The sequence below is a fragment of the Neofelis nebulosa genome, chromosome 5, assembly GCF_028018385.1.
Source record: "Neofelis nebulosa isolate mNeoNeb1 chromosome 5, mNeoNeb1.pri, whole genome shotgun sequence".
NCBI classification, from domain to species: domain Eukaryota; kingdom Metazoa; phylum Chordata; class Mammalia; order Carnivora; family Felidae; genus Neofelis; species Neofelis nebulosa.
The window spans coordinates 159,339,483-159,351,594 of NC_080786.1; the positions used below are offsets into that span (position 1 = coordinate 159,339,483).

The 12,112-nt window shown below is 39.6% G+C and overlaps 1 protein-coding gene across 10 annotated transcripts in view; it reads left to right on the forward strand.

The window, feature by feature from the left end:
* Nucleotides 1-12,112, forward strand: part of DIP2A (disco interacting protein 2 homolog A) — a 118,471-nt gene that overhangs the window by 50,440 nt on the left and 55,919 nt on the right. For 5 of the 10 annotated variants that reach the window (XM_058732332.1, XM_058732340.1, XM_058732334.1 and 2 more), the window contains one exon: nucleotides 2,982-3,113. The exons of 2 other annotated variants lie outside the window; for them this stretch is intronic. In XM_058732332.1, coding sequence (XP_058588315.1) covers nucleotides 2,982-3,113 — 132 coding nt within the window. The remainder of the gene's footprint in view (nucleotides 1-2,981; nucleotides 3,114-12,112) is intronic. 3 more of the 10 variants (XM_058732338.1, XM_058732333.1, XM_058732335.1) reach the window with 1 other exon arrangement.

Consider the following 12,112-nt stretch of genomic DNA (forward strand, 5'->3'; position numbering starts at 1 on the left):
CAACAGTATATTCCTCACGTGGTGCCGTCAGTGTTGTCGCAGTTAACTTCTCAACGCTTCTCAGCCCCCCTCTTTTCTAGATATGGAAGGAAGACGGAAAGGTTGTAACTTGCCTGGGCTCACGCAGCTGGCCTGGCGGTGAAGCCAGGGCTGATAAAGTTTTCTTGATTCCTATTCATTTTCTTTGCTGTTAGCTGTTCTGCTAAAACTGGGATGGTGCAGCAGCCATGCACCCATGATAGGCTGCTGTTTTCGGTGGGGTCCTGTAGGCTGAACAACCACCCCCCTCCCCTTCCAGCAGGTGTGGGCTCAGAGCCTGAGCTGCCTTGGTGTGAAGTCTTGGTCATTGGGCTGGGCTGGGAGTAAATTGGATGGCATCTCAGCATCATCTGTGGACGCATCACCGACGCTCTTCACTTTTTATTTGTTGCATCAGTGCAGGAAACCTGCACATTTCTGTTGAGCTTGTGTCTTATAACCGTGACGTAGCCTTCCACGAGAACCCACGACACCTCATCTTGCTTCTGGCACACAGGGAGGCGGCTGCTGAGGTCACTGGGTGGCAGCAGCTGGGGCTCCAGAAAAGGCCCCTTTGGGAAACAGCTGGCCCCGGCTGTTCCTGCAGTTCTCCTAGACGCCCTGTGGAGGCCTAGTGCTCACTGCTCACCCTTCCTCAGGCAGGTTTTCAGGGGATAGCTTATAAAACAGCTTTCGCACGGATACGTTTTTTTCTCTGTCACAGTGCTTTGACTTATTGGAAATACACAGATATCTCCAATGTGAGGAAGACAGTAGTTTTTGAATGTTCTTTCATCTTATTCCTGCTACCTGATCTCTGTTCTCCGTGAGATGGTGTAGGAAGGTAAAACTGTATTAGCCATTGCCGAGCTGTTGGAAACCCTGCTTCCTGGTGGGTTGGAGATAAAAGCATATCTAGCATGAGAAACTGGCCACAGTTCACAGTGTGTAACTAGGTAGCCCTTGACTTCCCCGCGGTTGTGTGGGGTCTTTTAACAAAGCACTTAGCTGTAAGGAGTGTGCATTCTGTGAAAGGCCCAGGTGTGAAGGTTTCTGCGGAGATGTGTTACGGCTGTGGATGGAGGACCCCTGACTTCGGGGTGCTGCGACCCTCTTTTCTCCCATCCCATTCACATGGCCTCTCATGTACATTATGTGATCAATTCTTGTAAATTTTAAAAATCTTAACTGCGGATTATAGCCTTCGTATGCTAAATGTTCACTGGATATAGTTGACTTGAGTTCCTAAATCTGAAAATACTTACCTTCCCTCTCCTTATTATAAAAATCATCCTTTTAGTTTTTAGCACTGGAGAATTCTTCAGTTGGGCTAAGGAAAGTGATACAAAAAGAAGAAGAATGTATTAGGTAAAAAAATTTTGAGGGACAATATATTAGGTTAAGGTAATTTGTAAAAATATATCATCTTCAATTTTAGAGTAAGGAAATCAAATCCATAAAACATTGGGGCACAGCTATAAATACCTATATTTAGAAGTAGTATTTCCAGTTGTAGTAGTTCATTTTAAAAAAAATTTGTTAATGTTTATTTTTGAGAGAGAGAGAGAGAGACAGAGCATGAGCAGGGGAGGGGCAGAGAGAGAGGGAGACACAGAATCTGAAGCAGGCTCCGGGCTCTGAGCTGTCCGCACAGAGCCTGATGTGGGGCTCGAACTCACAGGCCGTGAGATCGTGACCTGAGCCGAAGTCCGACGCTCAGCCGACTGAGTCACCCAGGCGCCACTATAGTAGTTGATTTTTATTTTGAATGTTTGTTTATTTTTATGTAGCGATTTTACAACTGCTTTGTAGTTGAGATTACCATTAATGCCTTTCTTCATGAATATTGTTAGAATCATTTATTCTTTTTGCTAGACATGGAAGGGTAGGGAAATTTCTTTCTACATGGAGAGAACTTTGTGATAGGCAAACTTTAAAATGCTCATTTCATCAACATCATGCTTTTTCAAGGGTTGTGACAGCTCTGTCATTAAATTAGATTTTTCCAAACGGTGTTTTCTGCTGTGTAGTGAGTTTGGGTTTTGTTTCCATATAATTTCATCTTTCTATATATTTAAAAAAAGATTTTAGTTTGCATTCTGCCTGGGAAATGAAGTGATAGGTAAGCGGTAGGAATTGAGACGTCAGAAGCACCAGAGTGGGGCCTGCGGTCGCAGGAGCACGCGTTACAAGCCCAAATGGACCACGTGTCTGTCCCGATGGCCCTAGTGCAGGTGCCACACTCACGCTCACGCCTCAGCAGCCCGTAATCAACCAGTGTTCCGACAGATACATGTGCCATATGATAAAGATTTAACCCCAAAATGTGCGTTCAGACAATAGAAGGAGTGATTTTAAACATTTCTGCAGTTTAATGTCATTTGTCTTTAACCATGATGTTAACACCTTCTGCTCTGAGAACTTGACTGAAGTCTCCTAATAGTGAGATGTGTTGACCTGGCAGGGGATAATTTTTATCTTTGTAGGCTTATTCTTTGGAGCCTGTAAAGGTTTTGTGTCTTTGTGCTATCCAACATACTTTTTGGGGGAGCTGGGGATAGTTTTTGGAACCTGGCTATTTTTTTCATAATACAACAAAAATGATCCAATGACAATTGATTTGAAATGTGTTTCTGCTTCATTGAAATTTCTAACTAACTCAGTCCTGTGAAAGGCAGTCTCACCTGCCCTGTCAGAGCACTGTCGTCGGGGGTTCTGGCCGAGATCCCTTTGAGAACCCAGCAGCCCACGTGACACAGCCTTCCATGGCCCACGTCTGGGAGCTCAGAGTTCACAGGGTCCCGTTTTGTCTTAGTCAACCAGAGAAAAACAAAATTAATCAGAATACCACATTCCTTGCTTTGAGCTCAGCTAGTGAAGCTTTAGTTCACTGTGGTTTAAAGAGCAACTCAATACACTTTCGAATCGATAGCCACTTTTATTTGGGGTTTGTTTTTCCAAAGCAGATCTGCACTCTGCCCCTCCTGATGTCACCACGGGTCTTGTGGAGCTTCCGCACTGTGAGCGTCCGCAGCTGGCTTCTGTGAGAGGCGTCCCTCGGGGCTACAGCGGCAGCGTCCTGGAAACTGCGGGTGGTGAGCACGCCTCTCTTTCTCCTGTGGACAGCAGAGCACAGTCTTTCTCTTCAGGGACTGAGCCTCGCTTTAGTGAATTTGCTTTAGCAAGCTTGAGCCAGCCACTAGTTACAGTCATTCAGCGCGTGTGAACTGAGGCCAGTGTGTGTGGTGGCTGTGATTACAGGGAGCATCATGGGGAGAAATGGTTGTGAGTCCCTGGAATTGGGCAGAGAGGGAAGAAGAGTAGGGAGGAGAAAACCTCCACATTTAAACTGGATCCACAAGGAGTTTGGGTCTATAAAACAGGAGGAAAACGAGAGACCGTGGGCAGTCTCTTTGTTGGACTCCGTGTGGCCTTAGTGTGAGAGCACCCTGCCCCTGACACACCAGTGCCTGTGCCCCCTGTGTGCACAGTCTGAGAAATGGGCACAGCAGCAGTCAGGGTTTCAGACGTGCAGGCCCGAAAGGCCTTGATCTTCACAGCGTCCTCATTTATACCATTTCCTTTTGAAATAGTTTCCAGTGTCTTTTATCCAAATCATGTGAAGTTTTTTTTTCCCCCAATGTATCAGATTTGAATTGCAGGAAACTTCAGACGATCTTAGATCTAAGGCTTTAATGTGTGTTTGGATACTCCTAAGTGGCAGATCAAATTTTGTCAAGGTCTTTTACCTCCTTATCCAGATGCAACAGGAAAATACTGACTCAACATGAAGCCGGCTATTGGTTAGGTAGATTTTTTTTTATTTGATTATATTTTTTAAAAGTTCAAGAGCTTAGTTGAGTTATAACTGACATGCGATCAATTGCACATATTTGAAGCATGCAATTTTATAAGTTTTACTATTAAAAAATTTTTTTTAAGTTTATTTATTTCGAGTGGGGGGAGAGAGAGACGGAGAGAGACAGAGGGAGAGAGAGAACGAGGTGGGGAAGGGGCAGAGAGAGAGGGAGAGAGAGAATCCCAAGTAGACTCCATGCTGTCAGTGCAGAGCCCAACATGGGGCTCAGACTCACAAATCGTGATCATGACCTGTACTGGGATCAAGAGTTGGACGCTTAATTGACTGAGCCACCCAGGCATCCCTAATTTTGTGTTTTAAGATGTATGTATACCTGTGAAACCATTCTTGTGATCAAGATAGTGAACACATACACCCAGCATTCCTAAAAGTTTCCTTGTGTCCCTTTGTAATACCTCCCTTCTACCCATTTTGGCTTCCCCCATGCTTTAGGCAACACTGATTTATTTTCTGACACTATAAATTAATTTGCATTTTCTGGAATTTTATAGAAATAGAATCACGCAGTTTTTACTCTTTGTTATGTGGCTTCCGCTACTCTACATAAGTATTTTGAGATTCATTCATGTTCTCGGATGTTTCAGTAGTTCGTTCCTTTTACTGATAAGTAGTGTTTCATTTCACGGATGTACCACACTTTATCTGTCCACCTATTGATGGATATTTGGGTTGCCTCCAGTTTCTGGCTATTACAAATAAAGCTGCTATGAATATTCTTATACAAGTTTTTGTGTAGAAGTATGCTTTCATTTGTTTTGGGTCAATACTTAGGAATAGAATGACTGGATCATATGCTTAACTTTCTAAGAAATTGCCAAACGGATTTCCAAAGTGGTTGTACCATTTCACATTCCCATCACGGGTGATGAGACTTCTGGCTCCGCTACATCTTTGCCTGCAGCTGGGATTCTTGGCTTGTTAATCTTAACCACCCTTCCAGGTGTGTGGAGGTGTCTGCTTGTAGTGTTAATTAGCATCTCCCTAAACACTGAGGAAGTGGGGCGTCTCTTCATGTGTTTGCCATCTGTGTGTCTTTTTAGAAGCATCTGTTCAGATCTTTTGCTTATTTTTTTTTAATGTGATGTTTTCTTAGTAAGTTTCGGGAATTCTTTATATGTTCTGGATTCAAGTTCTTTATCAGGTATATACTTTGGATTTTCTCGCAGCCTATGGCTTTTTTTTTTTTTTTTTCATTCTCTTAACAGTGACTCTCAAGGAGTAGAAGTTACTAATTTTTATGAAGTCCAGTTTACCTGTGTTTTCTTTTATAGATCCTACTTTTATGTCATATCTAAGATATATTTTCCTAACCCAAAGTCATAAAGGTTTTCTATGTTTTCTCCTAGAATTTTATAGCTTTAGGTTTTACATGTAGATCTATGATCCATTTTGAGTTAATTTTAGTCTAAGTACAAGGTATGAGTCAGAGTTCCCGCGTTTGCATGTGGGTGTCCAGTGTTCTGGCCTTGTTTGTTCTAAAGCCCAGTCTTTCCCCACTGAGCTCCTTTGCATCTTTAATGAGAATCGGTAGACCATATCTGAGAGATATCTGTTCCTGGCTCTCTTTCCTGCCCTATGGCTGTGTTTGTCCATCCTTATGCCAGTACCACACCATCATGGTTACTGTGCTTTTATAACAAAGGTTGATATCATGCAGTTTGTCTTCAAACTCTGCTTTTCATTTTAAAATTTGCTTTGGCTATTTCAGCTCCTTTGCATTTGAATATATATTTTTAAATCTGTTTGTTTTTTTCTACCAAAATTCCTGAAGGATTTTGACTGATATTTTACTGACTGTAGATCAGTTCAGAGAGAATTGGAATCTTAATAGTATATATTTCAGTCGATAAACACAGTATATCTCTCCATTTATTTGGCTCTTAAAAACTTTTCCAGCATTGTTTTGTAGCCTTCGTTATACAGGTGTTGTACCTATTTTGTTAAGATTATTCCCAAATAGTATTTTGGACACTATTATAAATAGTGTTTTAAATTTTTTTCAGTTGTTTATTACTAGTCTATAGAAATGCATTTGGTTTTTGTATGTTGTCCTTTTATTAGTTCCAGTAATTTTTTTGGTAGATTCCTTAAGATTCTATATGTTTGACCATTTTGTCTATGAATAGATTTTTACTTTTCTTTGCAAAGTTTTTGTCTTTAGGAGCATTTATTTTTCTGGCTATATTGCCATGTGTGTAAGATTTCCAGTTGTGTCAATAAGAGATATTGAAAGTGGATGTGACTTGCCTTGTTTCCAACTGTGGGGGGAAGGCATCCACTTTTTCATGTTTGAATGATGATGTTAGCTGTGGGTGCTCTTCATTAGGAAGCTCCCTTTTTTTCCTGATTTCCTGAAAATTTTTATCATGGCTTTAGTTAAATGATTTTATTTTCATCTATTAAACTCGTGTGGTTTTTCTTTTGTAGTTTGTAGTAAATTTCATTAATGTAGTAAATTTCATTGATTTTTGAATGTTAAACCAAAGTTATATTCTCAGGATAAACCCTACTTGGTTATCATGCATATTTTTTATATATTCAGGATTTGATTTGCTAACATTTTTTAATTTTTTTTTTTTTTTTTTTTTTTTTTTTTGAGTGAAAGAGCATGTGTGTGAGTTGGGGAGGGACAGAGAAAGAGAGAGAATCCAAGCAGGCTCCATGCTGTCAGCGCAGAGCCCAATGCGAGGCTCAGTCTCATAAACTGTGAGATCATGACCTGAGCCAAAATCAAGAGTCATACATTTAACCGACCAAGCCACCCAGACACCCTGATTTGCTAATATTTGTTTTTAAGGATTTTGTGTCTGTGTTCAAGATACATAGTAGCCTGTAGTTTTGGTTTTATTTTTTCTTGTAATATCTTTGTCTGCTCTTGGTATCAGGATAATGCTCATCTCAAAATGGATTGAGAAATGTTCCTTCCTCTTCTACTTTCTAATCAGAGAACGTGAATTTTTCTATTCTTGAGTCAGTTTTGTGTCTTTGAAAGAATTTGTTCATTTCATCTGTACTTTCTAATTTAGGCATAATTAGTTCATGATATTCCTTTATTATCCTCTGATGTACATGAATTGGTGGTGCTATCCCCTCTTTTATTTCTGGTAGTAGTAATTAGTGTCTTTTCTCTCTCTCTTTTTTAAGTAGGCCCCATGCCCATTGTAGAGTTTGAACTGATGACCTTGAGATTGAAAGTAGCATGCTCTACCAACTGAGCCAGACAGACGCCCTAGTGTTTTCTGTCTTTTTATCTTGATCATTGTAGCTAAAAAGTTCATTGAATTTTATTTATCTTTCAAAGAACTGCTTTGGGTTTAATTATTTTTTTCTATTGTGTTTATTTCTAATCTTGTATTTTTTTCCTTCCTTTTTTCTACTTATTTTCAGTTTACTTTGCCTTCCCTTTTTTCATTCCTTGAGGTAGAAACTTAGATCATTGAATTTAGACCTTTCTTGTTTCCTAATGAAAGTATTTAAAACTTTAAATATCCTTCTAAGAGCTGTTTTAGTATCCCACATATTTTGATATGTTCTTTTCCTTTTAAAAATTCAATTCTAGATATTTTTTATTTTCTCTCATGCTTTCCATTTTGGCCCATGATTTATTTAGAAGTATGTTGTTTAATTTCAACAGATTTGCAAATATTGCAGGTATATTTCTCTTGTATATACTATATAATTCAACTCCTTCTAAATATATTGAAAAATTTTTAAACTTTTTTAATGTTTTATTTATTTTTGAGAGAGAGAGAGAATGAGCAGGGGAGGGGCAGAGAGAGAAGGAGACAAAATCTGAAACAGGCTCCAGGCTCTGAGCTGTCAGAGCCTGACGCGGGACTCGAACTCATGAACCACAAGATCGTGACCTGAGCTGAAGTCCGATGCTTAACTGACTGAGCTACTCAGGCGCCCCTTGAAACTTTTTAATGGCCTAGCACATGGTTTGTTTCTGTGAGTGTTCTACTTGAAAATAATGTTGTTGGGTAGCTTTTCTGTGAATGAATATTACATCCAGTTGGTTGATACTTTAGTTTGAGTCTTCTCTAGCCTTACTGATTTTCTGCATACTTTTTCTATATTTTGCTGAGGGGGGTATTGAATTTCCAACTATAATTGTGGATTTGTCTGTTCTTTTAGATCTGTCACTTTGTGTTTTGTGTATTTTGAAGTTCTGTTATTATGTGCATACATATTTAAAATTGCTATGTCTTGATGAATTGGCTGCTTTATCATTACAAAATGATCCTTAGTGATATTTCTTATTCTGACATTTTCTTTGTTATTATTATGGTTGCCTTCAGCTATTTTATTAGTATTAGTTACACGACAAATCTTTTTATCTTTTTACCCTATCTAGGTCTTTTAAATTAAAATGTATTTCTTATAATTAGTATTTTATTCATTCTTATACTTTCTTTTAGCAGGTAGCCATTTACTTCATTGGAGTCTTTGGACCATTTATAGTCAGTTTTAATGAGCTATTTGGTTGGGTTTAAATCTATGATCCTGCTCTATTTTCTGTTTCACACATCTGTTAATTTCACTCCCTTACCTGATTTCTTTTGGTTTATATTCTATTTTATATTCTATTTTCTCTCTCTCTCCCTCTCTTTCTTTCTCTCTCTCTCTCTGTCTCTCTCTCTCTCTGTCTCTCCTTTTTTTTCCCCCAGTGGTTACTCTGTGACTTACAATATACATCTTTACCTCATCACTGTATGCCTTCACATAATATTATACCGCCTCAATGTGGCAAAGATTGTATTTTTAGTAAATGTTATTGGGGCCATTGGAAAGCTAGTTGGGAAAAGTTAAACTTAGATTCTTTCCCCACACCGCTGAGAAAGGCAAAACTCAAAAAGAATCAGATATCTAAACATAATAAATGAAGAATAAAAGGAAAAAAATTGATGAATTTTCTTTAACCTGGTTATAAGTAAAGGCTTTCTAAATTTAATTTTATTTTTGAATGTTAAACCAAAGTTATAGTCTCAGGATAAACCCTACTTGGTTATCATGCATAATTTTTTCTGTATTACGGATTTGATTTGCTTTTTTTTTTCTTTTCTTTTCTTTTTTTTTTTTTTTTTTGAGTGAGAGAGCACATGTATGAGCAGGCGAGGGACAGAGAGGGAGAATCCCAAGCAGGCTTCAGGTTCTGAGCTGTCAGCACAGAGCCTGACACAGGGCTCAAACCCACAAACCATGAGATTATGACCTGAGCCAAAATCAAGAGTTGGGCACAACCAACTGAGCCACCCAGACGGCCTGAAACTAAAAAAATTCTTAACAAAAATATCCCCATAAAGAGAAAAAAAGAAAAAAAAGAAAATATCCCCATAGAGAGTCACAAGAAGAATTGACAAACTAGGAGTAACTATTTACAGTGTGTGTGATAGGTAAAGGTCTGATGTTTCTAATATCAAACAGACTCTTAAAAATAGGAGGAAAAGACCCCAAATTCTATGAATTGCCAGTCTGCAAACTATGGCATATACTGGCATTCTGCTTTTGCAAATAAAGCTTTATTGGGACATGGCCATGCCCACCCATTCCCATGTCATCTGTGCTGCTTTTGCCCCAGAATTGCAGAGTAGGGTGATTGCAACCAAGACTGTGCCCACTGCCCAGAGTGCTTCCCATCTAGCTCTTTAAGAAAAGTTTGCCAACTCCTAGTATAGGAAAATGGGCAAAAAATATGCACAGCCAATTCATAAGATCTAAAAATAGCTCTTGAACATCATGTTCGGCCTTTTTTATAATTACAGAAATACACTGTTGGTGGGAATGCAAAATAGTTAAACCTCTTTGGAATAGAAATTGGTAAAATATATATATTTGGATCCAGCAAGGCCAATGTAGGAATTTACTCTGAACACACATTTCCAAAACTAAGGAAATACATGTGCACAAAGTAATTCTTTGTAACACTACTTATAATTGCACAATATTGGAAACTATGTAGCTCTCCAAGCCTCACAAATTGGTTGAATAAACCTAGGATGTTCACATTGTGGGGTACTATGCAGCTGTCAGAAATAATGAGAAAGCTTTTTATGACTTGGAATGAGGTATTTTTCCAGGAGATGTTAAGTGGAAAAGCCAAAAGTAAAAGAGTGTTTCTAGTATGCCACCTTTTGTGTGAGCAACAAGGGAACACAGCAAAGCCTGTATGTGTGTAGAAGGGGCGCAGGAAGGACAGACCAGAAAGCGATGAAGCTGGTCGCCCCCAGAGGTGGGATGGGTGGGTGAGTGAAAGTTCAGTGACATTGTTTTGAGTTTGTCTTAATATGGTTTTGACTTTTAGAAGTTTGTTAGTGTAATAAAAAATTCAAACCATAGACTTGAAGTATAGGAAGAGGGGGAAACCCCTTAAACTGAAAGCAAGTAGAAATAAACCCAGTCATATTCCTGTGAAGTATCATAGCCACATTTAAGGGGGTGACAGAGAGAGAGGCAGAATAGGTAAGCTGTGACACAGTACTGGACCATACGCCCACAGTCTTGGACAAAGTTAGGTGTGAACAGCAAAGAAATCTTGTTTTTTGTTTTAATTTTTTAAGTTTATTTATTTAGTTTTGAGACAGATGTGGGGGGGGGGGGGAAGAGAGACAGGAGGGCAGAGAAAGAAAGGGAAAGAGAGAATCCCAAGCAGGCTCCATATTGTCAGCACAGAGCCTGATGTGGGGCTCAAACCCACGAACCGTGAGATCACAACCTGAGCCAAAATCAAGAGTCGGACACAACAGACTGAGCCCCCAGGTGCCTCGAAATCTTGAACTCTTGCTTGTTTGTTTTTGTAGCAGTATAGGTTATGCGACTTAGAAATTATTTTATATACATGATAATATTGAGCAAAAGTGTTGATATTATTGGGAGCCAGGATTCCTACTGTGGAAGAAAGAAAGTCCAAATATGAGTGGGAAAGGCAAGAAGAACCTGTGGGGTGGATTGGGATTGGAAGTATTGGTGTGGATTCATTGTTCCTGAGATTTAAATATGTGTCTATTTATGCTTTCTGTGTGCACATGCACATTGCCATCGAGTGTCCATGAATACATGCGTGTGTCCATGAATACACACTATGAATGCATAGTGTACTTTTTTAGCTCTGTATTCCAAAAGTGGCACAGACGCTGTGGTGGTAATGAGCGCACCTAGCAGCCAGATCTTGATCTTCAACATCTTTCCCACACAGGAGAATGAGGGCTTCTGAGAGAAAGAGCTAATTCAGGGCTGGAGCATGGTAGCATAAGATGACTCTGAGGCATCTTATGACAGGGTGCAAGGCAGTGCTTTAAAAAATGATGGGGGCAGGGGTGGCTCGGTCGGTTGGGCGTCCGGCTTCTGCTCAGGTCATGTTCTCATGGTTCATGGTTAGAGCCCCACGTCAGGCTGTGTGCTGACAGCTCAGAGCCTGGAGCTTACTTCCGATTCTGTGTCTCCCTCTCTCTGGCCTTCCCCCGCTCACACTCTGTCTGTCTGTCTCTCTCTCAAAAATAAATGAACATTTAAAAAAACTAAAAAATGATGGGGGCATGTCACAGGTCAACTCACATAGGATCCCACTGGCCAAGTCTGGGACAATTTGTACATCAAAATAGTTAAGAACCATATGCTTTAGAGCAGTTGAGCAGTGCATGAGTCACTCCTGACGATAGATAGATAGATAGATAGATAGATAGATAGATAGATAGATAGATAGATAGATAGATAGATAACAGACAGAATGTTGATGGGTAAAGTTAAATGAGGTGCTAAAGTTGGGAAATAATTTTGCAACCATTGCAGTAAAAACTTGCTTCTGGCAAGAATGATCCAATGTCTGTTAAATGCAGGGAGAAAATTCTGTGAGGATTAGGATATTTGTATGGTCTTCAAGTGCCTTCTCACACATTGCATATTAGTTGCAGAAGAAAAAATAGTGACAATCAGTGTAGAACCCAGACAGCGTTTTGGGTGATGAAAATCTGTCCCTGTGAAGATAATCTGGACATGATATTTGGGTAGTATTTCAGCCAGGAATGCAGCACCTGGATTGAATCATGAGAAAACCTCAAGCAAACTCAAAATGAGGAATGTTCTACTCAATAAAACAAAAGAACTGGATTCTTTCAAAATGTGAATGTCTTAAAGGACTAAGAAATGTTCCAGATCAAAGGAGAGTAGACAGGCAATGACTAAGTTCTTGGTTCTAGAACTTGGCTGGCTTCAGGT